This window comes from Lemur catta, chromosome 3 (genome assembly GCF_020740605.2).
Source record: "Lemur catta isolate mLemCat1 chromosome 3, mLemCat1.pri, whole genome shotgun sequence".
Lineage (NCBI taxonomy): Eukaryota > Metazoa > Chordata > Mammalia > Primates > Lemuridae > Lemur > Lemur catta.
Window position 1 is genome coordinate 118,658,543 of NC_059130.1, and position 26,584 is coordinate 118,685,126.

At 54.8% G+C, this 26,584-nt stretch overlaps 1 protein-coding gene across 1 annotated transcript; it reads right to left on the minus strand.

Moving 5' to 3' along the window:
* Nucleotides 1–4,454: 4,454 nt before the first annotated feature.
* LOC123634471 (angiotensin II receptor associated protein) lies at nt 4,455–17,499 on the minus strand. Its single transcript, XM_045546125.1, has 5 exons — nt 17,384–17,499; nt 9,464–9,498; nt 7,500–7,605; nt 6,469–6,643; nt 4,455–5,162 (listed from the first exon to the last, which is right to left on the minus strand). The coding sequence occupies exons 1-5, from the start codon at nt 17,408–17,410 to the stop codon at nt 5,047–5,049; spliced, it is 459 nt and encodes a 152-aa protein (XP_045402081.1). The 5' UTR covers nt 17,411–17,499; the 3' UTR covers nt 4,455–5,046.
* Between the last annotated feature and the right edge of the window lie 9,085 nt (nt 17,500–26,584).

A 26,584-nucleotide genomic window follows, 5' to 3' on the forward strand; every position in this document is an offset into this window, starting at 1 on the left:
CCAGGGCTGGCTCCGCAGCGCGGGCTCCCAAGCAGGACCAGTCCTCCCCACCTCTTGGCAAAGCGGTTTGAAGCAGCTCATCCACAGTATCCCTTCTGACACCCCCCCCACGCCTGGGCTCATCTGTCCATCTCCCTGCCTCTCACCCTCCCTCCGTCTGCCCCCCTCGCCGCTCCACCCCCATCCTTGTCCACTTGAGGACACTCAGAGCCTCCCGCCTGTCCCCACCAAAAGAGCTTGCGGTCAGTTTCCTGCCCTCACGTGCGTCGGTCCTCCTCGGGTCCGCCCGCACCCAGTCTGGTTTGAACCTGGGGGGTCTTTGGGTTGGGACGGCTAACGACCCGGGCGGGTGGGGGATGCGGGAGGAATGTCAGAGAGCAGAGCGGCCCCGCCCCCTGGGCGTGGCCTCCGGCGCCTGCTACTGCGCACGCGGTCCTCTGCAAGGGGGTTCCGGCCCAGGCACTGCAACGCCGCCAGCAAGGCTCGCGGCCTGGGGCAGACTTCTTGCGGGGGCCAGGCAGGCGAAACTGTCCTGGCCTTCCGGTCCCCCCTGGGGTGCGTGGAATCCACCCTACCCACTCCTCGTCCTGCCGTGAGCCTGGCCCAATCACGCTCAAAGCTCCAAACGTCCCCGCATTTACCCCTGCCAAGCCTTTGCCTATGATGTTCCCCACCGTGCCCTGCCAAGCCCTTCCCTCCCTCTGCCCAGATTCTGTGCTTGCTCCTTTCTTCCTTTCTTTCTTTTTTTTTTTTGAGACAGAGTCTCACTCTGTTGCCCAGGCTAGAGTGTCATGGTGTCAGCCTAGCTCATAGCAACCTCAAACTCCTGGGCTCAAGCAATCCAACTGCCTCAGCCTCCCCAGTAGCTGGGGCTACAGGCATGCGCCACCATGCCTGGCTAATTTTTCTATATATATTTTTAGCTGTCCACATAATTTCTTCTATTTTTAGTAGAGACGGGGTCTCGCTCTTGCTCAGGCTGGTCTCGAACTCCTGAGCTCAAACAATCCACCCGCCTCGGCCTCCCAGAGTGCTAGGATTACAGGCGTGAGCCACTGTGCCTGGCCTGTGTTTGCTCCTTTCTAAGCACCTGCTGGGAGAGGAAAGAGCACTGGGTCAGGAGTCCGAAGACCTGTGATCAAGATTGTTCTGCTCCTGTGTGACCTTAGGCAAGTCCCTAACCTTTAAGTCCCTACCCTTTCTAAACCTAAGGCGTCTCTTCTGTGAAAGGAGGGTGGTAACACCTACCTCACCTGCCTCCCGGGTTCCATGTGAGGGTCAGATGTTTAAGAAAGAGCCTTTTAAACTCTAAAGCAGTTCTTGAAGGAGAGAGTGATTACTGCGTCCTCCTTTTTTTCTTTTCTTTTCTTTTTTTTTGAGACAGAGTCTCACTCTGTTGCCCGGGCTAGAGTGAGTGCCGTGGCATCAGCCTAGCTCACAGCAACCTCAAACTCCTGGGCTCAAGCAGTCCTTCTGCCTCAGCCTCCCAAGTAGCTGGGATTACAGGCATGCGCCACTGTGCCTGGCTAATTTTTCTATATATTTTTTAGTTGTTCAGCTAATTTCTTTCTATTTTTAGTAGAGACAGGGTCTTGCTCTTGCTCAGGCTGGTCTTGAACTCCTGAGCTCATGCAATCCACCCGCCTCGGCCTCCCAGAGTGCTAGGATTACAGGCATGAGCCACTGCGCCTGGCCTATTATTCCCATTTTTCAGATGACAAAACTGAGGCACAGTGAGGTTAAGAGACTGTTGTTTCTTACACAGTCACAGGGTACCTTTGGGATTTAAGCCAAGCCTCGCTGGCTCCAGAGCCAGTTTGGAGACAGGCTGTGAAAATTAGAATTTCTGGGCTATTCTGGAGACTGAGGACAGGCGGAGGTGGGGCCCTGGGGGTACTAGCAGCCCTGGTCCGGTTTTGGCCAACAGGAGAAGGCAGTGACCTCCCCTGGGCAATTTCTCTGGCTTCCTCATCTGGGGGGCTCAGCTTTGAGAAAACAATAAATAGATTTGAAAACTGGACAAGCGACTTCCACCCCCTCCAACACACCAGCCAAGTGGAATTTGCTTCCTGTGCTTGACAGTTTCTAGAACATCAGACACTATAAACTCAAACCTGGAGAGTGTCCTGCTTCCAAGTCCCCGCTGACAGGGGCCTTTTAAAAGGCACACGGTGGTGAGGATGTCCGGTCGGACAGCCCCGTTACCACAGCGCGGCCCACCCGAGACCGAACTCCCGGCCTCGCCCTGGGCCCATCCTTCCTCCCGGCCAGCGGCAGCTCCGGCCTCCCAGCCGCTCGGGCCCACAACTCGCGGTCACTGGCTCCTCTCTGCCTCCCACAGCCAACCCCACAGCAGACCCGCTGCTTGCCTTCAAAGTGTGTCCAAGAGTAACCACTTGTCACCACCCCCACCTCTACCCCCCGCTCCAGGCCACCAACATGGTCCGGTCAGAATGTAAGTCAGCCCGTGTCCGACTCTGCCCGGGGCCTCCCATCTCACTCAGCAAAAGCCAAAGTCCCCCAAACCACCCACTAACGCTGCACCATCTGAGGCCCCTGCCTCCCTGATCTTCCCCCTCCCTCCCTCGGCCCCCGCCACACTGCCGGGCAGGCGCCCCACCTCTCGCCTTCCTGTTAGCTGTGCCCTTGCCTAGAGCTTCCCATGCTAAATAGCACCTCCCGGGTGACTTTCCCTCCACCCTGGCACCCCCTGCATCTGGAACACAGCCTCACTCATGGGGGGCCCTTGAGCCCTCGTTATATTGAGCGCTGTCCCTCACGGGGCCTGCTGTGGGGGGGAGGTCGGCCATACTGGAGACCCTCACCACTCCTGTCTGCCTCTGATGGCCTTGGGCTCCTGGAGCCACGTCACCTGCATGGTCAGGGAGCAGGAGTACCCGGAAGTTTAAGTCACCGTCTCCCACCCTCGGAGTGGCCCCTGCCAATGACCAGAGGCCCAGATCCCTTGCTTTCCTGTCAGGGTCTGCTTCTGGGGAACCCTACCTGAGCCGGGAGCCTCCCTCTGCCCCTACCCCAGACAGCCAGTCCAGCTCGGGTGTCCGGGACTACGAGGCACCGAGGCCTCTGGACACACCACCCCCTGTGCTTGGCAGGCTCCGTCATCTGCCCCACTGCCCGGGCCGAGGCCCTGCCCTCGCTTTTCGTTCCCTTTGGGAATCGGACACGTTCACGACACAGGTGCACAAGCACGTTGGCTGCAAGCCTTCCCCATGCCCGGAATTGGTCCAAACAAGAGAAAGGGTCCCATGCCCCTCAGGCCACACTCCTCCGCCACTCAAGGCCACTGTAGTCATGAACTTGACATGCGTCCTCCTAGTCCCTGCTTTTCTGTTACTGCCCATATACCCAAGAATGATACATGGCATTGCTGTGAGGTCTTAAAATTCACACTAATGCCATTCTGCAATCTGCTTTGTTCCTGTTTGGGGACCAGCGTTTATAAGAATACGCCCAGGTCACTCGCTGTGATTGCCGGGTGGCACCCGAGGCAACGAGTGGACTTACTGGCCTGTCTCCCGACAGCGAGGCTGTCCCCAGTTCGCACAACTGCAGCCACTTGCATCCCTCCAGCCGCGGCACGAGTCCCTTCTCCAGAGCAGCCTCTCTCACCAGCCTGGAGGCCTGTGCTCCCTTCTTTCAGGGGTCTTGCCTTGGGGTGCAATCCTGACACGGAGACCCCCAAATCTCAGAGAGCAGCCCGAGTTCACCACTGGGCCCGGGCCGCGCTTGGCACCTGGTGGGTGCGTGGCCTCTTCTGATGGATACAGGAGAATGGTGGGGGCTGTGCACTTGGCCTTGACCTCTTGGTGCCAGGGACAAGCCAGGATGGCCTGGAAAAGCCCAGGCATCTGGTGCCCAGAGGGCAGAAGAGCCAACTGTGAATGGCCAGACAAGTCACAGTGGGGTGGGCCTCAGCTGGGACCCGAGGAGTCTGTGGACACGTTTTGGTCCAAATCAGCTGCGACTAGAACACAGGGGCTGCCAGGAACAGGTCACCCGTGGCCTCCTAACCTGCCACCAGTGGCTCAAGTAGCAACTTTGCCATCACGTAGGGCCAGGCACTTTACATTCAGTCTGCATCACCACCCCTGAGCGGGCACCACCCCGTTCCAGAAGACACTGAGGGCACACAGCTAGTTAGTGGCAGAGCAGGACTCACGCCAATACCCGGGCCTGCTGGTTCAGACAAACGGGTGCCCATGCACACACCCACCAGGGCCCTCCTCTCCTGTGGCCTCGGCTGGGCCAGAGCCGGGCACAGGGCAGGCCTAGCCCAGCTGATACGCAAGTGCCCCGCTTCCTCCTGCCACAAAAGAACGGAGCAGCTCAGCCAGGCTCCACCCAGGGATTCAGAGGAGGAATCTTCAAAGGACTGGCAAGTCCAGGCCTCAGCCCAGCCAGGAGATAGCACATGGCTCGAAACACAGCCTAGCTACAGAATTCCCCAAACTTTAATGCCATCTTTAATGCCATGGCCCCAAGAAGGGCAGCTGGAGGCTGTGGTGGGTCATGGGTGCTGCAGAGACCTCTCGGCTCCAGCCCCAGGGTCCCCAGGCACCAAGTGACCAGGCAGTGAGAAGCATGGGGACCTCACTCCCATGCCCGACTGCTCCTGTGGCTAGAATGGCCCGAAGCTCTCAGAGCTCCTGCGGGGGTGTGCCCCAAACTGGGGGGAACTGTGGGGGCATCACCAGCCCTCAGAGGCCTAAGCTTGACTCAGACTCCGTGGTGCAGCTCTGGGGCGGGAGGTGAGAAAGAGACCACAGTTCCAGCCTGGGGACCAATGGGTGCCTTGAAGCAAGGGGAGGCCTCAGGGAGTTTGGGACAGGAGTGTTCACAGGGCTGGGGGCCCACGGGGCTCCTGGCCTTTTGCGGCACTTGACTCAGGCAACCCGAGATGGGGATGGGAGGACACGTTCCATCTTAGGTCCAAGAAAGGGAGGCCAGGAGCATCCCTGGAACAACCTCCCAGGCACAGGGAAGGCAATGGTGCCCAGGCCGGGGCCAGGCACAGCAGGGCTGACTTCAGTACCCACGGGCGGTTTGACCCCTGTCCTCTGGGGTTGCAAAGGGGTCCACGGGCGCCTCTGCAGAGTCAATTGTCTGGTAGGCGCTGCGATCCTGAGACGGTCCGAGGAAGCCTGGAGGGCAGCGGACATGGGGGGGAGGAGAAAGGAGGGTGAGAACTCAGATGCTTTTAGTGAATCTGGACCAAGGTTCACCCCCAAGGCCAGAGCTGTGTGTCCTGACACCAAGGACAGTGACAGTGGGGGTAGCCCTAGGCATTAAGCCTTTAGTGTGTATCATTCATTCAATCCTCTCATATCCCTACGGAGCAGGTATTTTTATTGTTCCCACTTTACAGATGAGGAAACTGAGGGTCCAAAAGATGAACTGATTTGTCTGAGATCACACAGCTCTAAGCTGATGACGCTGGGACTGAAACCTGAGCCCAATGCCAGCGCCCCTGGCCGCCAGGCCATGGTGCCTCCCTAAGCAGGCCATGCTCAGGAATCTGAGCCCTGGGCTCACAGGCTCCTCTCCCAGGCACGAGGACATCCCCCACTGTGCACATTTGTCCTGGGATCCTGAACAAGTGTCAAGGGCTACAGGCCTCAGTCTCCTCATCTGTCCAGTGGGAGGAATGTTCCTGGCTCCTGTCACGAGGGGGTAGGTCTGGTCCGTGCTGAGGTCAGCCAGGGTGGACAGCTCCAGGCCATTCCTGTCCTCGCCCCAACTGCTCCCCTGGGCCAGTCACAGGCCACTTGGGGACTCTCAGGAGTGAAAGGTAGAAGGCCATTCCCCGCCCCTCCCCGTTTGTCTCAAAAAGAGAGAAGGGAAGTGAAAGCATGGGTCGGAGATCGGGAAAATGGCTCGGCCGCCACGAGAAGGGGTACAGGAGTTCAGGAGTTCAGAGAGGGCGTGGGAGAGGCGAGAGGCGAGAGTGCCGGCTGGGGGAGAAAGCCAGGCTCCCGTGGCCCACGCCAGCACTGGCTCTCCCTCGGCCACCCAGCGCTGTCTCTGCCACAAGAAAGGGACAACCCCACGTGGTAGGAGAGTGGGGCTCCAGCAGCGGGGCCAGGTGGGAACAGAGATGAGAAGCTGCCCCCGCAGGTACCCGCAGGCCTCAGGCTGCCTCTGGGACCTGAATGGCACCCCCAGCTGCGCCCGTGCTCTGGGCTGAGAGGAGGCCTGGCCACGGCCTGAAAGCAGGGAAAGGTCACAGCGGATCAGGACAGCCAGGGGACCACAGGGCTCTTGCAGCAGAGACCAGGCACTTGTACCCCTTCCAGCCCGGGCAGAGCACCATGCCACGCTCCTCCGTGCACCTGGAGCCCTGGTCCCACGGGGCAAGGCTGACCCACAGGGCAGCGGCTGGGGCCCAGGCAAGGGAGAGCATGGCGCGGCAGGAGCTGGTGGCCTCACCAGTGCGGATGAGGAACTCACCCCCACGCTCCCGGTACATCTGGTAGACGAAGCAGCAGGAGAAGGGCTTGAGCAGCAGGTTAAGGATGGCCATGCCGGCCCCAAAGCGCCCCGTGTCTGAGAGGCCGGCCCGTGGGTAGAAGATACTGATGTACACGATGTCCAGGAAGATGGTGGCCAGCAAGCCACAGAGAAACTGCAAGACAAGCAACATGTTGTCACCAGTTGACACCCTGACACTCCCACCATGCCCCTGTGGCTCCCCCATCATGGATCCCAGACTGGAAGCTGTTTCGTGCCCTGCTGTGTCCTTAGGGTTTGCTGGAAGGCAGACCAGGCAAGCAGGCAGGGCCTGGGGACGGGCCTCCTGGCTGCAGACGGCAGGCTGGGGCCTCGGCCTGCCAGCCCCACCAGAGTCCCTACCCACCCATCTCCCGTCACCCCTGGGGCCATGACGGGGCACAACACTTGGCTCCTGGACCTCTAGGATGGAAGGTCCCTTGGAGTTAACCCAACCCATCTCCACCACAAAGAAAATCTCTTCTCAATTGTCCTGGGATGCCCCAGCCTTGGCCTGGAGAGGCCCGAGCTGGAGAGCTCACTGCTCCCAGGGCTTAGTGGGTACAGGAAGCTCCCTGTGTGGGAGATTGCAGCTGGGCTAGGTCAACTCTCTTTCGTAAAGTAGTGCAGTCTCCTCTTGGCTGGGTCTCCCAGCCCCCTCCCTACCCCGTAAAAGAGCCCTCGAGGCGGTTATAAGGTGGATGCTCCTCTGCCCTTTCAGAGTGACCAGTCTGGGGCACTGGGGGGACCCCACCCCATGCTTTTCTTGGGGAAGACACAGCAGACTTGGGGAGCTCTAGGCCAGGCAAGCGGAGCGGCAGGCCAGGATAGTGCAGACACGTGTGGGCCGGGAGCCCGGAAGCAGATTTACAAGGCTTTAGACCACAGGAAGAGAGGGAAGATCGGAACAGGAGTGGGAGGCAGAGCCCGGGGCGTGGCCCACACTGCACTGCTGTCCCACTCCCGGCCACCTCCTGCCCCACCCTACTTACCATGCTTATGGCGTCCACGGAGTCCCGCTGCGCCACGGCCCACACGCCCAAGGCCAGGATGGTGAAGTTGGCCCAGGCATAGGAGCCTGAGAACACGAAGCAGCCCCTGCAAGGGGAGGCACCTCGGTCCCATCAGGTGCCCACCACCCTGTAGGTCCCCTCCCTCCTGCTCTGGGGTCTCAAGGGCTCTTCCAAGAACAGGCCACAGTCTGCGGGGCCACCTGGCCAGGTGCCAGCAATGTCAGCAAATCCCACTGGCTCCACCTCCCTCCCGGATCCTGAATCTGGCCCTGTCCCTGCAGGTCCAAACCATCATCCTCTCTTGCCAGTATTACTGCCATAGCCACCCCACGCCGGGCTCCTGGATGCCACTCTGTTCTCTACATAGCAACCGTAATGTCAATCACATGCTGTCACTTCTCTGCTAAAAATCCTCCAACAGTTCTCTGTCCCATTTGGAATAAAATACAGACTCTTCACAAGGGCCCAAGGGGCCAGGGGGATCCGCCAAACACAGCCCCGCCCTTACTGACCACCCAGCCACCGCGCTGTGCTCACCCCTCTGCCCTGAACACTCAGCCCCTTTTGTCACTGGTGGCAGCTTGAATGTGCATTCTGAGACCCCGTCCCTCACCAACCAATGCTAAGATCACTTTCCCAGCACAACGCCCACCCTGGTCTATTGTTTAGGGTGTTGCTGCTGACATTGTTTATGTTTGTTTGCTTGCCAATCCAGTGAAAATCACGGTTAACGTTGACAGAGCACTTGCTAGTATCTGGCACAGTTATAAGTGCTTTAAATTAACTCATTTAGACTCACAAAAAAATAAATAAAATAAATTAACTCATTTATGCGCATTTGTGTGTTAACAAATCTCGGAGGGAGGTGCTATTATTATCCTCCTTTCACAGATGAGGAAACTGGGTCACAGAGAGGTTAAGAAACTTGCCCAAGGTCACACAGCTGCTAAGTGGTAGGGCTGGGATTTGAACACACAGGCCATGCTCCTGCCCAACCTGCTGTGCTGCATAGAAAATCCAGGGGGACAGGGGTCTTGTCTGCCTCACTTACAATCAGGGCCACCGGGCCTAGACCGCCCCAGCACGCAGCAGGGCACTTCATGAATTCAAATACCGTTCCCTGAAATGTAACAGGCAGAAAACTCATGCAAAGTACTTATGTGTTAAATGCAGTCAGACTCAACAGTTCTTTCAATAAGTCATCTCACCTTTTGGCTTTTTTATGTTTGCTTGTTTTATAGAGATGGGGTCTTGCTCTATTGCTCAGGCTGGTCTCGAACTCCTGGCCTCAAGTGATCCTCCCGCCTCGGCCTCCCAGAGTGCTAGGATTACAGGCGTGAGCCACCTCACCTGGCCCTCATCTTTTGGTTTTAAGAAAGCAGGTGCCTGGGCCCCAGCCCAGACTCATCAGCTCAGAACCCTGGGGAGTGTGACTGAGAAATCTGCATTTTGGCCCCGTTCCCCCAGGTTGTGAGCCATGACTAGCGCTGTTCACATTATTCACAGTGCTAGTCATGTGCACTGGACTTCAAAGTGTGCAAAATGCACCTGTGAGCTCAATGGTTTCCAATCTTGATTTGGCAGAGAAATCTCCCAGAAGCTCAACAGATAAAAGAGATGGAAATATTGAAAATCGAGCCTGCGATGCCGGAGCCTGGCTGCATGGCGGGCCCTGGGCAGCGTCTGATGAACCCTGGCACACTTCCCCCTCCTCGCCCCTGCGGGGTGTACACTCCTTATGCCCAGAGAGAAACCGAAGCCCTGAGAGGCGGAGCCGCTCGCCCAAAGTGACCCAGCTAAAACATGGCAGAACCAGGACCTGACCCGGCTGACACAGACCTTAGGAGACATGTAGACAGAGCCCAGAAGACACGTGGACACACACCCCGAGAGACACAGCACAGGAGATGCGTGGATGCAGCCAGATACCCACAGTCACTTACCAGGTTGTCAGCAGCCAGTGACCCAGGAGAATCACCTGTGGCACAAGGGGGGAGAAGGTCTGTGAATGTGAGCACCAGGAGCCCCCGCCTGGCACCCCCGAGGGCCTCAGAAATGTCTGTCTTGCAACAGCAGAAATGTCTGTCTTGCAACAGCAAGCGGCCCAGCGGTGAAGGAGAAAGAACCCAGGCCAGGCCAGGGGAGCTGCCACTTCACCCCCTCAGCCTTCCCTTGGGGCAGCTGACACCCTGTCCTGCCTCCAAGGGCCGGAGGCTCCTTTGGGGAACACAGGGACTCTGCTCTGGAACCAGAGGCCTTGATGGAAAATGGGGGGTGCTCGCAAGAGGGTGATTTCTGGGGACACTGGAGCAGGGGCACTGTGGGGGGGCAGGGGGAAAGCAGCTGCTGTGGCTGGAGAGGGAGGGTCTGGGAGGGTGGCAGGAGACGGGGGGTAGGGTGGCGGGAGGGAGGGAGGGGCCCTCGGGCCTTGGGACGGAGCGTGGGCTTCATGCAGGGGAAGCCATGGGAGACTTTTCCGCAGGGAGACAGCATGGTGTGAGTTATGATTCGGAAAAAAATCCCTCTGGCTTTTTGTCCGGATTTCTGCAACATTCCACCCTTTTTATTGCCCTCTAGGTCCTTAAAATAATAGCTCCTCTACTGGCACTGGTCTTTACTCCTGATAATCACAAAGGCCCGAATGAAAAGCTGCAGAGTAAGCAGGAGCAGAGGCTGCGTTGGGGGCGAGAGTGGGCGGCCAAGGCCAGAGCTTCCAGAGAGGACCTGGGCTGAGCGCAAAGCTGAGCCAGGCCCGGCCACTGCATGGGTGGAGGGTGTGGCAGTGGCTGAGGCGGGGGTGGCCCTGAGACTTAGAGGCCCAGAGCCCCCAGTGAAGAGCCCAGTGGGGCTCGGGGGTCAGTGGGAGTTTACTAGGGATTGAGGGGTGGGGGGTGGGGGTCAGAGTGGGAGGGAGAGTTGCTGAGAACCCAGGGCAGGAGCCACGAGTGCTGGGCCCAGACAGCACCCATGAGCCGGTCTGCAGCAAAAGGCCCAGGTGTCTGGCCTGGATGAAAAGGCCGAAGGAGACGTCACAGCCTGCAGTAAAGAACTAGGATGAGGGGCCGGGCTCAGTGGCTCACGCCTGTATTCCTAGCACTCTGGGAGGCCGAGGCGGGTGGATCGCTTGAGGTCAGGAGTTCAAGACCAGCCTGAGCAAGAGCAAGACCTCGTCTCTACTAAAAATATAAATTATCTGGCCAACTAAAAATATATATAGAAAAAATTAGCTGGGCATGGTGGCACATGCCTGTAGTCCCAGCTACTGGGGAGGCTGAGGCAGGAGGATCGCTTAAGCCCAGGAGTCTGAGGTTGCTGTGAGCTAGGCTGACGCCACGGCACTCACTCTAGCCCGGGCAACAGAGCGAGACTCTGTCTCAAAAAAAAAAAAAAAAAAAACAAACAAAGAACTAGGAAGAGGGAAAAGCATTTCTAGAAGAGTTTCTCTTTATTGTGCACCTACTATGTGCCAGGTCCTACGCCAAACACCTGCATGACCTCATCTGGGCCTCACAGCAGCCTCTGGAACAGACATTATCATCCCCATTTCACAGATGAGAAAACTGGGCTCAGAGGTCAATTATTAATACATTGATCAAGATTCCACAAATATCAAGTGGCAAAACTAGAATTAAATTTCAACTCTGACTCCAAAACGAGTGCTCCTAACCTTCACACAGGAAGCGTGAGCTTTCAGCCTTGAGGAGTTACTTGGGCCAGTGAGAACCACGGGCGTCCTTCACACAGGAGGGCGGATGAAATCAGAGTAGACAGATGGCTGGGACACTTCGCCCTCATCTCCAGGGCCCAGAGTCAGAGTGAATGAACCAAACAAAAGGGGCCTGGATCCGTGGCCGAAGTAAAGACTAGGAAAATAATTCTATAAGGACTGATGCCCCCAGCTTTACAGAGGTCTCGAGGCTCTGCAGGGGCTGAGTTGGGTCTCTCGGAAGGCCAGCTCTAGAGGCAATCTTCGCGATCATCCACCTCCATCTATTACTGAGCACGTCCTGTGTGCTGGGCACCAGCCTAAGTGCTTTCCGTGTATGCACGCGCTGAGTCCTCGCATCCTCTGAGGGACCATTGTCCTCATTTTACAGCTGGGAAAACTTAGGCTCAGAGGTGTTAGTAACTTGCCCGAGGTCACACAGCAGGCCAGCGACAGAGCCAGGATCAAACCCGGGATGTACTGTCTGGACATGAGGCCTCTTTCCATTACAAAGACAGGGAAGCTGAGGCACGGGAGGCTTAGTCTTCCATTGGTTTCTCTTCCCAGGAGCTTAAGAGAAGTGATCAAACAGCGCTAAGTTTCTTAAACACTGACAGTTCAGCCCAGCACACTGGCAGCTGCTCTGCATCCGCCCTGGGGGTTCAAAGGTGAGCATAGCAGGCGTGGAGTTGACCTCCCAGGACTGACGTCCAGCAGGGAGATGCTCGCTAATCAGGTACTTGGCCTTAAGAGCCTGGGGTCCAAGGAGACCACTGTCCTGAAGGGAAGTTTCAGCAAAGGAAACGGAACCTCACTGTACGGCAGGGAAGGCTTCTCTGAAGAAGAGACAGGTGCAGGGCACAGGGGAAATAAGAGCATTTTGAGCAGGCAGGACAGCACCTGCAAAGGTTCTGTGGCACAAGGGGGCGTGGGACATTCTGGAAACTAAAAAGCAGCCAGTGTGGCTGGAAGAGAAGGCAAGAGGAGAGTGGAGGAGGGAAGGCAGGAAGCTGGGGGTGTGTGCAGGGCTGGGCCCGGAGATAAAGATTCTGATCTTTATCTTCAGAGTAACCACTGCCCCTCTGCCTTATGGGAAACCTTGGTTCAGAGGGGAAGCGGCCTGCTGAGGCCTCACCACGCAGTCGGCACAGTGGGACTAAGTCCGGCTTTCAGACCAAGAGAAGCCACCAAGGAAGGAGGCAGAGGGGAGGCAGCTCACATCACACTTTCCTCCCCAAATCAACATCTAACCCTTCCCACTTTGAGTCTGTTTCAGAAACAATCTCCATTTCCAGGTGGTCTATTGTCCGTATCTACACTGTGCACACAACAGGTCTTTCATAGGTGGGCGTGTCTGGGCTCTGCAGAGCCCTGGACTGTTACGGAGAAAATGGGGCTTAGGATGAAAGGCCGATATGCAAGGAGGGTCCCCTGCAGGTCACTCGCTCTGGATAACCTGTGTGTGAGCAGGAAGGGCCTGTGATACGCAGCGAGCGCTGGCTAAGGGCCAAACCACCGCCATCTCTGTAGGGAAGAAAATAGTATAACCTGGCAAAACTGCAGCCCCTTAAAAGATATGCAAGCCCATCCACGTGACTTCACTTTCGTTTTATAAACATTTAAGAAAGTCAGCACCATTTGATCACTTATTTTAAGCCCCTGGGAAAAGAAACCCATAAAAGACTAAGCCTCCTCAGCCTCAGTTTCCCCATCTTTGTAACAGGAGGGTACCCCCCCAACCCAGGGAGGCCTAATGTACAGGAAAGCTCCAGGGAGAAACTGAGCCAAACAGGCCCTGGCCGCCCTGGCAGCCCAAGGAAGGAGGGGCCAGTGACTCATTGTCAGCACAAAGGAACTGTCTGCTGCCTCTGGGGGAGCTTTCCGGAGGCGGAGATGCTGAGGATGCTCAGGTAGTGTCTGGAGGAGGAGCTGGAAGCAGGGGAGAGGCCTGAGCTAAACGGGAGGGGGATCTGGGACCCCAGGAGACACCTGAGCAGCAGGACCTTTCCTGGCTGGGCAGGAAGAAAGAAGGGCCTGAGCCCCTGGACTCTCACTGTAGTGCTCAGCCCAGGGGAGGCTGCCCAGCTGTTGCCCAGACAGGAGCCAATGGGCCGAGGCAGAAGAGGGTCACAGGACACTGCACTGGGAATAGGAGACCAGGGTGCTGGTCCAAGAGCCAAGACCTCGGGCTCCTTCTCCGTGAAATGGAGGCAGCATATGTCATGGTCGTACCCGTCTATCCACGGGGACGCCTCAACCCCCAGAGAGGCAGGCGTCTGGACGGTCACTGCCTGCATCCACTTAATAACCATAAGTACCTCTGCGGGACAGGCCTCCTGGAACCACAACAGCAGCACCTCCTGCTACTGACAAGCACCTGCCTGCTTCGCATCTACACTGTACCGAACACTTGACCCAGGCCATCCGTGTAACTGTATAGGGGAGAACTGAAGCTCTGAGAGACTAAGTAAATTGGACCAATTTATAAAGCTTAGAAACAACAGAGCCCAGACACCAATCTCAGAATACTTGGTCTATACGGCCTGAGTTTTTAACCCTAATTCTACAATACCTCCTGGACTACCAGACCCTCCTATCATCCTAGAAGGTAGGGCCTATTTGTATCTCCTTTTTACAGGAAAGAAACAGATACTCAGAGAGGTTAGGAGACCTACTCAAGGTCACACAACCAATAAGTAGCAAAGCCTGGCCTTGCATGCAGGTCTGTCTGGCCCGAGGCCTGTGCTCTATGCATTGTACACACTGTTGGCATCTACAAGAGCCAGGGAAGGGCGGATGGGAATGGGGAAGTTTAACCTGGAGAAGGAAAGGCTTATAAGAAACCAAGGGGCTATGCAGACTAAGACTTAGGCCACTAGAGCACCCGTGGGGGGTGGGGCTGAGACCTCCCAGACAGGTGGTGGACAGAACTGCCATCAACCTACACATGAACATACAGAATATATTGTTACCCATCCCGTGCAAACACCTGGCAGCCTGTTACATGAGATAGTGAGATTCCCCCAGGGTAGCTGATGCTAAGGGACACCAGTCAGGGCTGCCACACAGGGGAAGCAGAGTCATGCATTGGCTCCACGACTTAGAAGCTATGCAACCTTAGGCAAGTCACCCGACCTCTCGGAACTGCTGTTTGCTCTTCTGCAGAGATAAAAACGTCTGTTTCAGGCTGGGCGTGGTGGCTCACGCCTATAATCCTAGCACTCTGGGAGGCCAAGGCGGGTGGATCTCCTGAGCTCAGGAGTTCGAGACCAGCCTGAGCAAGACCGAGACCTCATCTCTACTAAAAATAGAAAGAAATTATATGGACAGCTAAAAATATATATATAGAAAAAATTAGCCGGGCATGGTGGCGCATGCCTGTAGTCCCAGCTACTTGGGAGGCTGAGGCAGGAGGATCGCTTGAGCCCAGGAGTTGGAGGTTGCTGTGAGCTAGGCTGACGCCATGGCACTCTAGCCTGGGCAACAGAGTGAGACTCTGTCTCAAAAAAAAAGAAAAAAAAAAAAAAACAAACATCAGTTTCACAGGGTTGCTATGTGGATCCAGGGGTGCAGGGAGGCAGAGAGGTGCGGGAAGTGCTGAACACAGTGCCTGCCAGGAAGTCAGCCCCGGACAGGCAGCAGTCCTCATTACTATGACTGGGAAGTCGGCTTCCTGAGTTGTTTTTATGTTTTAAGAGACTGGCTCCCGCTCTGTTGCCCAGGCTGGAGTGCAGTGGTGCGATCATTTCTCACTGCAGCCTCAAACTACTGGGCTCAAGGGACTACAGGCAAGTGCTACCACGTCTAGCTAGTTTTTTAATTTTTTGTGGAGATTGGGTCTAGCTATGTTGCCCAGGCTGGTCTTGAACTCCTGGCCTCAGGTGATCCTCCCCCTCAGCCTCCCAAAGTGCTGCGATAACCGGGGTGAGCCGCCACACCTGGCTGAAAGCCTAGTCCTCTCTAAGCTTGTCACAGTGTCACTTTTCCAGCTCAGGACCTGATTTAAGAGAGGCATAGATGGGGTTCAGTTAGGGACTGCCCTTTGTGCAAAGGGCCTAGGGCAGCTGTTTCTTCTCAGCTGGCAGCACTGCCCACCCTGGCTGAGCTGGGCACAAGCAGGCAGTCAGCCAATGCCCAAGGAAGGTACGCAATGAAGGAGTGGGTGGGGGCACAGGCCCAGGGTGCAGTTTCCCAGCTCCTGAGGGGCTCTGGCCTCAGAACAGTCCACATTAAATGCCTGCAAGCAAGGAGTCAACAGCTACCCTCCATAAGACAGCCAGATTTAGCAAGCAAAAATTCAGAACAGCCAATTAATTTTGTATTTCAGATAATGAATAATTTTTTTTTGGCCACTAGGTCACCAGGGAAAGATCATGAATAATTTGTTAACATGTCCCCAAATATTGCCTGAGACATACTCATACTACAAAACTGTTGCTGATCTGAAATCCAAATTCAAGGGGATGTCCCGTATGTTACCTGGCAACCCTAGTGCTTCAGGGCCTCCCCGCCCTTACTTGTCTGATTGGTAGTGGCTAGGACCCTTGGAGACATGGGGTCCTGCTTCCCACGTCAAGGGGAGGGCCAGCCTTTTCATCCTGGGCGCACAAAGCCAGCACAGCTCACGCCCATGGACGCTCTTGGCCTGTCAGGCCCATAAAGCTGCTCTAAAAAGCCCTAACAGACTAAATTCTCCAGAGGGACAGAAACAGTCAAGGCCACAGTTGGCCCTAACTAATATGGTACCAGGAAAGAACAGGGCACTGGAGTCTGAGCCCCATGGGTTCAAATCCTCACTCTGCCACTTACTCCCTGTGGGAACCTGGCAACTTACCCCAGCTGAGCTGAAGTTTGCTCATCTGTAAAAAGATGACAATATCAGCTTTCTCGGAAGGTTGCTGTGATTAAATAACCTGGCACACCACAGATGCCACATAAATAAGGGCTCTCTTCCCTTCCAACTTCTGCAGCTCTCCCCCTCACCTGATCCTTTCTTAGCAATTATTTTAGGCAAATCTCTAATCAGAGAAAAGGTAATTGATGTTAACCCCACATTGCCTGGTACAGAGTGAGTATTGACACCAATCAACCTCAGTTGCCCTCATGTAAATTTCTTTCCAGCTAACCCTTCCACCCAAGTCCATTCTCTGGCTCCAGCCATCTGTCCCCTAGTGTTGACTGGCAGCTTCAGGAAGGTTTGCTGAAGCAAGAAGGGAAAACCGCCCAGGGCAAGTCATAGCACAGACTGTAACAATCCAAACACGGATTATGCTGTTACTTTGTAGCCATCTTTTAGATTCCTTTAGTCCCAGACACCAACAGGGTAATAAATGCTTTGTCACTCATGAGTAAGAGCGCATTCCTGGATACGGTCTCAAAGGAGCCTGCACCAAAACCCAAAATGGCCGGCTTGGTCCAAAGTCCACACCTTCCAGACCAAAGCTAAAGTCCCCAGCCCCTCTGTTGCAAATGAGCCAGGACACAGGGCGACTGGGGCTGGGCGCGGAGAAAAGAAGAACAGCGCTGGCACCCCGCGAGCTGAGCGCGGCTCAGGAAATGAAGACACTCCAGGAAGCCCTGCAGCGTTTCCCAAGTGCACAAAGTTGGGGTTTTCTGTTTTTAGGTAATTTCTATTGGAGTTCGTGCTTCTCAATTGTGAAATAAGAATGCCAATTGTTTGGGAACATCTGCTTTTCTTAATCTGATGTAGCAAACAAAGGCGTTTCCCAGGACAGTACGGGGACCCCGGGGAGAGGTCTAGCCCCTCCGTCCCCGTAGGAGAGGGGTCGGCCGCCAAGCCCCTCCCTGGGCTCCGGGGGCCACTTCCCCGCGCCGTCCTCCCCCTCCAGGGGAACTCCGGGCGCGCAGGCCAGAGCCATGCTGGGACCCCGCTCCCCGCCGGAGGGTCTGACTCCTCCTGCCACCTCCAGCTGCCCCTCTCGGTCGTCCCTGCTGGCCTTCGCCTGGCTCCCTCTCCCCGCTGCGGCCTGTCAGCTCCCCGGCTTCTCGCCGGGGGGTCTGTGCATCTCTCTCTCTCCCTACCTCCCCAAATGGGGGCAGTTCGCCCCGAACTCGGGGTCCTCCCACCTTCCTTTAAAAAGCGAGCGTCCCACGTCCCTCCCACGGAGGAGACCCGCCCCGTCCCGCCCGCCGCCACCTTCAGGTTCACCGCGGGCAGCTCCATCGCGACCAGGCGGAGGGCACCTGCGCGGCAGCCGCGGGGGCTCCTGGGCTGCCAACTCGAGGGACAAACTTGCCGGCCCCGCCCCGCCCACTGCTCCAGCCCCAACCCCGGCTCCGCTCTGGGCCACGTGAGGCGGGCCAGCGGGTCACGTGACCGCCGCGCGGTCGCTAGGAGACGGCGTGGTCAGCTCGCGCCCTCCTCCCGACTCCAGGTTCCCGCCACCGCCCGGGTGGGACGTGGGGGAGGCTGGCACAGAGTCACAAGTTCCGGATTCGTGTTGCACAGGGCGCAACATCCTGCCTGGCTAAAATATCCCACGAGGCGGGCTGATGGGACCACCTACAGCCAGGAGGGCCTGGGGGCCGTCCAGGGGCAAACTGCCCACGTGGCAGCAGCAGGTGTCTCATCCCTGGGGGCACCCTCTCTCCTCTCTCCCTCCCGGCGTAGAAGGGTTATTAACTATACCTACCGCATGGGATCCTTGTGAGGATAAAGGAGCTAATTCAAATTGTTAAAGAAAAAGCTATTCTGACACTTGTTAAAGCCGACAGGCAAGGAAGACTATTCAAAACTATCACAACAGGGGTATCGCCACAGGAGAGAGGGATTGGGCTCAGCTCCCAATACAACAAGGACAAGTGGGATTTATAGCCAAAGAGCAGAGTTTGGGAGTCAGTGGATGGAAAATTACTAGGAGGAGACCGCAAGGGTGGGGGGGATTCTTGCTAAATTAGCAGGATTCTTGCTAAAACTGGGTTGTGTAGGCCCAGCAAGGACAGGCGGATACAGAAGGTCAAGGTCAAGGCCTACTAAGAAGAGGGCTGGGGGTAGGGTGGGGCACAGTGGCTCATGCCTGTGATTCCAGCATTTGCAAGGCCGAGGGGGTAGGATCACTTTTGCCCAGGAGTTCCATACCAGCCTGGGCAACATAGCCAGACCCTCATCTCTACCAAAAAAAAAAAAAAGAAGAAGAAGAAGAGGGTTCAGAGCAGTCTACCTGAAGTTTGGCCAAGGAAAGAGTCCGTATCAATGTAAAATGCCCAGAACAGTGCCTGGAACTTAGTAATTGGGTAATACGCATAAGCTGTTGTTATGATCAACACACAAGGAGCCTACTGGTTGGAGCCCACTTAAGTCAACATATCAAAAGTTTAGAAAACTCTAGGGAAAATCAGCAGAAATTTCTCCCTGTACAAACCCTCAACAGTACATGCAGGAATTGAGGAAAGAAAGGGCGGTCTCACTTGGCATCTTAAAGATTGTTGGTCCCCACCTCCAAACAGGAACTTTCATCCCCCCCACCTCCAGCTCCTCCCCACCCCATCGTTCTCTCATTAACAGAGAAAACATTAACTTTCCTGGGGACGACACTAGGAAAGTGTTTGTTCTTGTTTCCAGGAGGGGAGAAACCATGTGGGAACACACAAAGCTGCCTGGGTGGGTCCCCAGATAATATCAAGACCCACAGTCTCTCCAGATACAAAGAAAGGATTTATCTGGAGGGGTGAGGGGGATTTTGCAGGGCCCACTGGCCTGACTTAATGCCCCATTTGGAGGCACAGGCTTCCAGCCCAGGGGCTGGTGCAGCCCAAGTCTGCCGTCGTAACCAACAGCTGGTAAGCTGCAGAGACCAGCCAAATGGCTACATCCATTGGGATTTAGGATTGGCTGCTATTTTATTATTAACTATTAGCTAATTATTAATTAGTTATTATCAGCAAAGTACTTAAAAGAGAGTAATTCCTCAATAAATGATGATATTATAACATTATTGTGTTATTATTAATCAGTTTCCTTCTAAAAATATTTCCTATCCACTCCAGATGTTAGATCTGTTTAATCCAAGCCTTTAGGTATGTATTAAAATTTGATCACTTTGTAAGGACAAAAATACAAAACAAATAACTCCTCAGATTAGGGTTGACATTTATTAACTACTATAGGGGCAGAAGCGTCACAGCCAACACACCTACAAAAAAGACAAGAGAAAAGCACAAGTTTCTTTAATCAAAATTTTCCACAACACAGGAACCTTCAGAAATGAAGACCCAAAGACCCAGGGTAAACTGTCCGTTTTTGTGCCTAGATTCAATGAAGAATGGGCAGCCGTGTGGAAATGCGATTGACAATAGTCTGAGAAGTGGGAATGGTCATAGACTGAGTGGGGAGACCCAGCAAGGCCTGTCCAGAGTCTTCTTGGCCTCTCTGTGTCTCATTCCTTCCTCCTGGGTATGGGGCAGGACCCTTCTGGAATGAGGGTCTTCAGAGGAGAAGAGAGAGAGTGATCTTTGTAGGTTTTATGGTTTGCTTTGGGGGACAGGGGTCCTAGTTTCTGTGACCTGCCCTGAGGAAGGAGGAATTCTGGTCTCTGTGACTTATGTCAGGGAGATAGGGGCAGGAGACAGGAGGATAGGAGAAGGTCACAGAGACCTTGCTTCCGAGGCTGTCCAGCTTCCTTTAGTTCACAATACTTAGCATGCCAAAGCTCCAGACTTCGGGGTAACATTTTCTGAGCCCCAACAGTACTTACCTTGAGGCAGACAATGTGAAAAGTGCTTCCTCGTAAATGCCCACAACAACCCCAGGGCAGGCCCTGCTCTGATCCCTGCTTACAGGAAGGCGACTGAAGTCAAGGGACACGGCCAGCTAGTCAGTGCTGAAACTAGGCTGGGGACCCAGGAGAACTTGGCTCCAGGACCTTGGCATTTAACCGCTGCCTACATAGCAGGAACACACAGCCCGGGTTGAGATGAAAGGGGGGAGAGAGGCAGGAGGGGAAGACGGACAGAGCCCGAGGAAGCACGAGGCTGTGTGTGTGGACTGTCCCTGCCGCTCACACACTGACACTGTGTTCATCCCGACAGCTGGGCCCAGAGGCGTGGGGAGGAGGGCACAAGAGGACCCAGCTGGCTGGGCAGGCTGAGGGGACAGGGTGCAGGGGTAGGGGGTGGGGAGTACAGAGGAACAAAGGAAAGTGAAACTGTCAGTATTCTCAAAGGAGCCAGAGTCCCTGTCCTGAGCTATTCTTGGCTCTGGAAGGAGGAATGGTCCCCCACGAAGCACAGTCCACAAGGCTTCCGGGTCATATTTTTAGTGAGTACAGACAGTCCCCAACCTACAATGGTTTCAGTTAGGATATTTCAGCTTTAGGATGTTGCAAACCGATCCACATTCAGTAGGAGTACCCGTATAATCATCCTGTTACTCACTTTTAGTACAGTATTCAATAAACTACATGAGAAATTCAACACTTTGTCATAAAACAGGCTTTGTATTAGATGGTTTTGCCAACCTGTAGGCTAAGGTAAGTGTTCTGAGCACGTTTAAGGTAGGCCGGGGTAAGCTGTGATGTTTGGAAGGTTAAGTGTATGAAATGCATTTTCCACTTGTGATGTTTTCCACTTACAGTGGGTTTATCAGTACATAAAGTTGAGAGGCACCTGTCCCTTTTAGGAATTCCAATATAGATTTATCTTATCCCTCACCAATCCTGTCCCAGCCAAATTTGATATTTGTACCTTCAATAAAGAAACCGACATGTAGAGGAGATTCATTCATTCATTCAGCACATGGTTACTGAACACCTACCGGGGCAAAGGCCTAGGAGTGAAGAGTCACAGAGGCCTGTGACAAAGCAGGCCCTTCAAAAGAAGCACATCTGGGAAGGGCCCAGAGCAGAGTCATGGCCCCTTAGGGACAGGACCTGTTGCTGGGGTTCGATCTCTCGAGCCCTTTCCCCCGCTGTTTCTGTTCAGCTCATTACAAAGGTGCTGGCTCTGCGTGTTTCTTGGCCTGAGGTCTGGCAGGGCTGGAGAAGGCCTGAAAGCTTTGTCGGTCAGTGTTGTTCTTTGCATCTGTGGACAGGGCCTTTGTCTCTCTTGCTGCAGGCCAGCTGCCCTGTGCAGCAGGGCAGGAGGAAACCTGGGCAGGGAAAGGCGAAGGAACTGAATGGAACCCTGTAGGATTGAAGTTGGGATGTCTCGGGGCGTTCCTGGGCTCCCAGACCTCATCCCCCAACCTTCTGCCCAATCTCTGGTTGATGCCAAGATTCTTAAAGCAACAAACACCATGAAGACTTGTCAGTCAAATTGGCCGTGTCCACACTGCCATTTATTGGTGGCCAGGGAGGAGATGTCATTGGGGGGGAACATGGGCATGGAGGAGTCAGTGTGGTTGGTTCTTCTACTTCCCTCTTCCTGTGTTTTCTGGAGGAGCCTAGACACGGTGGGAGGTGAGAGAGCCCCTCCCTCCAGAGAAGACATTTGTTTTTGTGACTACTGAAAATTAAACGGAGCTGATTCTGAAACAGTTGTCCCAATGGCACAGAATTCAAACTCACAGCAGCAGTCATCACTGATGTTTTAGACCCCCAGCAGGCTCCACACATACTCCTCCTGAGCTTTAAAATGCAAAAATAATGGCTAATGTTCCTGCTGCTTTGCTCCTCATCAGGGCAATTGCTGCTGGGTGACTATCATCCTGGCAAGGCCCCCAAACACTTAGTAATATTGCCTTGGCCCTCCAGAGATCCATGTGCTCAACTCAGGCATCAGGGAAGCCATCAAAACGCCCTATGGAACCCTTGGTGATCATGGAAAAGGCAGAAAAGGAAATTGCCTGTGTTCTATTGTATTCCGGGAAACCGTGGTTGTGTCAGAAACCAGTCAGAACGAAAGTGAATGGAAGAGGCTATTGACCAAGAGGAGGGCGAGGCCCACCGGCTGCTCTCTCATTCTCTGTCCTGTGTCCTTTTCTTCAACCCGTTGTCCCTATAGCAGTGATCCTCTGTATTTCATTATTTGTGTGTGCACATGTGTGCGTGTGCGTGCGCATGCTCTCGTGCTTTCTCCTGACTCTGAGCATCTTGTTCAGAGCTGAACTCCAGCCCCCGGCCCGAGTCCTGCACGGAGCAGGCCCTCCTGAATGTGTGCTGCCCGCCTCCGGCCTCCCCTCGCCTGCCCTGGTTCTGGCTGGACTTCAGGCTGCTGCCTCTGTCCCTCTGCCAGGCCTCCATCTTTCCACGTGGGTGGTGCTGGAATTGCAAGGGGGGCATTTGAGGGCTCTGGCTGCACCGAGTGATGGCTCAGATACGGGACAGGGCCATGGACAGGGCCAGTTGTGGCCCGGAGCCCTGGGGCCTCCAAGATGCCTATCTGCCGTGGGTGGGGTCTATCTGGGTGTTTGCTTTCACTGCTCTTCGGCTTCCCTGGCAAAGGCTTTCATGTCTAGCTCCTACAGGCTCTGTGAGGTCTCACCTTCTTTGCTGGGGGGGGGGGCGCAGTGGCTGTGGAGCCCGAGAGATAAGAGAAGAACGAGGACGTGGGTGGTGGTGGGCAGGGCACCTCCTGGGCTCCACTGTTTGGGAAGTTCCTGGGAGGAAACCAACCCCCTTCCTCCCTAAGGGGCCTTCCAGGAGGCAGCTTCAAGGTGAATGTGTGACCTTTGGTCCCTGCAGCCCCCACCCCCCACCTGCCAGCAGCTTTGGGGGGCCTGGATGAGCTACACAGCTCCTCTGGACTGGGGAATGCGGGGTGGGCTCAGTGACCAACTCCCAGCAGGTGCTCAGGAAACGTGTGGCACGTGAGAGGCAACGTGGGGTCACGGACATGATCGGGTTTTGGAGTCCGACAGACTGGGGGGCCCTTTGGCACTGCTGCCAGCTCTGGCACCACTTTGGGCCAGTGGCATTTGTTTCTCTGCGCCTGTTTTCCTCCTTTGCAAAAGGGAGGCTAAAAATTTCCAGTTACACAGAGCATGAGTGCCTCACGCAGTAAACGAGGCCAGGGCTGTGTCTGGATGAACGCATTCCCTCTCTGAACAAGTGTTCTGCTCCGTGCCGTGCACTGACGCAAGGTCAAGGTCAGGGACACAGAGCAACGGTTCAGGACCACAGTGTGCAGAGCCGTCCAACACGTCTTTGCTGCACTGACCAATCACTGGCATGGAAGCAGCCAGGTTTCCTGAATCTAGCCCTCAGCAAAACATGTGATTCAGGATATGCCATTGTGTGTGTGTGTGTGTGTGTGTGTGTGTGTGTGTGTGTGTGTGTGTTACCATGAAGGGAAAGGAGCACCTCCAGCCAAGTGCTGACCCAGTCATGCATCCATCCATGTCAGCCCCATACTGGGATTTTGTGTCCTGACACTGAGCAGACACTCGTCTGGGCACACCAGGGCACATGTGCCCATGTACATGACTGGGGTTGACCACTGCTACCATCTGAAGCTCAAGCCGCCAAATGGAGGGAGGGAGCCCGAGCTTCATGACCTGCCAAAAATGACTGTGCCGCGTGCCCAGGGGGCTGAGCTCCAGAAATCTCGATGGTGGTCAGTTTTCTGTGTCAGCTTGGGCAGGCAAACACTGGTCCAGGTGTTGCTGTGAAGGCGCATCTACACTCAGTTGACTTTAAGCAAAGGAGATGACCCCCGATAATGTGGCGGGTCTGATCCAATCCACTGAAGGCCTAAGAAGCAAAAACTGAGGTCTCGGAGAAGAGACGTAGCCTCAGACTGCAACATTAACTCCTGCCTGAGTTTCTGGCCTGCCGGCCTGCCCTACAAACCACAAACTTAGCAAGCCTTGCGATCGTGTGAGCCACTTCATTCAAATAAATCTGTTTATATACAGTCATGTGCTGATAAACATCAGGGATATGTTCTAAGAAATGCGTTGTTAGGCAGTTTCACCATTGTGCGAAAATCATAGACTTGAATAGCGTGGGTCCACTCAGACGGACACTTTCTCCCGCCTCTGCACCCCTGAAACAGCAAGGCCGGCTCCTCCTCTTGCTCAGCCTACTCAGTGTGAAGACAGTGAGGATGAAGACCTTTGTGATGAACTATTTCCACTCAGCGAATAGTAAATATGTTTTCTCTTCCTTATGATTCCCTTAACATTTTTTCTCTAGCTACTTTATTGTAAGAATACGGTATATAACACATATAACATACAAAACACCTGTTCATCCACTGTTCATGCTATCGGGAAGGCTTTCAGTCAACAGTAGGCTATCAGTAGTTAAGTCTTGGGGGAGTCAAAAATTATATTCGGACTTTTGGCTGTGCGAGGGTGGGCACCCTTAGCCCCAGGTTGTTCAGGGGACAGCTGTACTTAGAAGCCCGGACGGTAGAGCCTACTGCACACCAGGCTCTGTGGCACAGCCTGCTGCTCCCGGGCCACGTGTTACTGTGCTGGACACTGTGGGCAACTGGAGCAATGGCCAGCGTCTGTGTGTGTGAATGCATCGAAACAGAGAAAGGGTACAGTAAAAAACACAGTATTATAATCTTATGGGACTACCATTGTATGTGCACTTTGTCATTGACCCATTGGCCAGTTTGTCATTGTTATGCGGTGTGTGGCTATATATACCTATATATGAGAGATATAAACACATAGGTATTTGAAGATGTATAAATATAATATCCTGTTGGTTCTTTTTCTCTGGTGAACCCTGACTGATCCACCCCCAGTGCAGCCCCCTGACCCCTGAGGCTGTGCCCAAGCTACTGGCACAGAGAGCTGACATCCCCATGGCCTTGGGTGCCACTGGTCAGGACCCCTTATCTCAGCACTGCTCTGACCCTTATTAGTAGAAATGGGTTCAAGTTGGCATCCCGGGACAGGAGGGGTTTTTAGAAGCCCAGCATGCCTTTCTGCAATCACCGGCCCAGGGGTCAGCAGCATAGATTAAGGGCCGGCAAACTGCAGCTCCGGGGCCAAGTGCAGCCGCCGCCCTTTTGTGTGAAGGTTTATTGGAACACAGCTGCACTCATTCATTTGCACTCATCTGTCCCCGTGTTGTCCATGGCTGCTTTTGCACTATGATGGCAGAGTCGAACGGTTGGGCAGAGAGGGATGATTTGCAAAGCCTGCAGGGGGGGAACTTCTGGGCTTGATTCCTTGGAACCATGGTCAGTGGGAGCTTCCCCAGACACCTGGGGCCTGAGTAGGGAGGACACTGAGTTCTCAGGAGGTTTGATGCAGCAGTTCTCAGGCTTGACTTATCAGTCATGTAGATTTCCAAGCCCAGCCCCAGAGATGCTGAGTCAGAGGTCTAGGTGGGTTGGCTCCCTAGAATCTGATGCTGTGAGTCCAAGGGCCCATGTTGTAAGAAAGGCGGACAGGCAGGGAGATCCTTGCAGGGATAGACATCAGGCCCTTAGGCTGCCCCATGTCTGTGGTCACCATGGATCCCAGGGTCATCTGGTCCCTGCCTTGACTTTAGGACCAGGGCCACTGGGAGCCATAACACAATCTGCTCTAGTCAGCCAAGCCTAGGAGGGCCTCGTTGGTGCTGGCTGGAATTGCCACTGCAATAAGACATGTCCTTCCTGGTCCCAAGCCAGGCCATCCCTTCGCCAGTTCATGCCCTTTTTCAAGATGGCATCTAAGCCTGCCTAGACTGAGCTTCAGGCGGTGGTGCTTTGTTCTTCCTCATCCTGCTGAAGTTGGCATCTGCTTTTCTCTGCTCTCAGCCTCCCAGTCCCCAAATGAACTTTCTGGAGACCAGCCTGCTATGACCAGCCTTAGAATCTCTTTGGGACCTTAGCTGCCCTAACCTAAAATGGGAAGGGAGATGAAAATATGAGACTGCCATCCAAGAGTTCTAGCTAAGGGACCATGGTGAGGTCAGGTGAGAGCAGGGACCCTTGCTGCTTAGCTCAGAGCAAATGCTCAATCAGACGTGTTGAGAAGTAGCAGGGGAAATACCAGGCTTAGGGTCCCCTCCAAACCCCCCAGTGGAGCTCATTGCCAGCACAGACCACCTCCTGGAGGAGCTGAGAGAGAGAGAGAGAGAGAGAGAGAGAGAGAGAGAGAGAGAGAGAGAGACGACAAATCAACAAGTAGGCTTAACCATTATCTCTTTATTTACAGCTCAAGAGAGCACATGCAATGTGACATCATAGGACTACAAGGGCGTAGCACCTCCCCCCTCCCCCTGCTGCTCCTGCATTTAAAGAGGAACCCCAGCTCCCCAAGAAATTTCCTAAGAGTCAGAAAACCCTATGACTGAGAGTCCCAGTCCAGGCGCTCTGCTTCCTCTAAAAATAAAGACTAACTCCAGCCCAGGAGGCAGGGCCTCGGAGCCTGTGAGTTTGTCGTTGCTGGTAATTAGCTGGGCAAACCGGATCTCAGACTTGCCAATTCATGCCTGAATGCAAATGGCCCAAC

Coding starts and splice junctions, on each gene's coding strand:
- LOC123634471 (XM_045546125.1), bottom strand. CDS start 17,410: ATGGAGCTGCCCGCGGTGAACCTGAAG. Junction 9,499..17,383: donor TGCCCGCGGTGAACCTGAAG/GTGGCGGCGGGC, acceptor CTTGTGCCACAG/GTGATTCTCCTGGGTCACTG. Junction 7,606..9,463: donor CACTGGCTGCTGACAACCTG/GTAAGTGACTGT, acceptor CTCCCCTTGCAG/GGGCTGCTTCGTGTTCTCAG.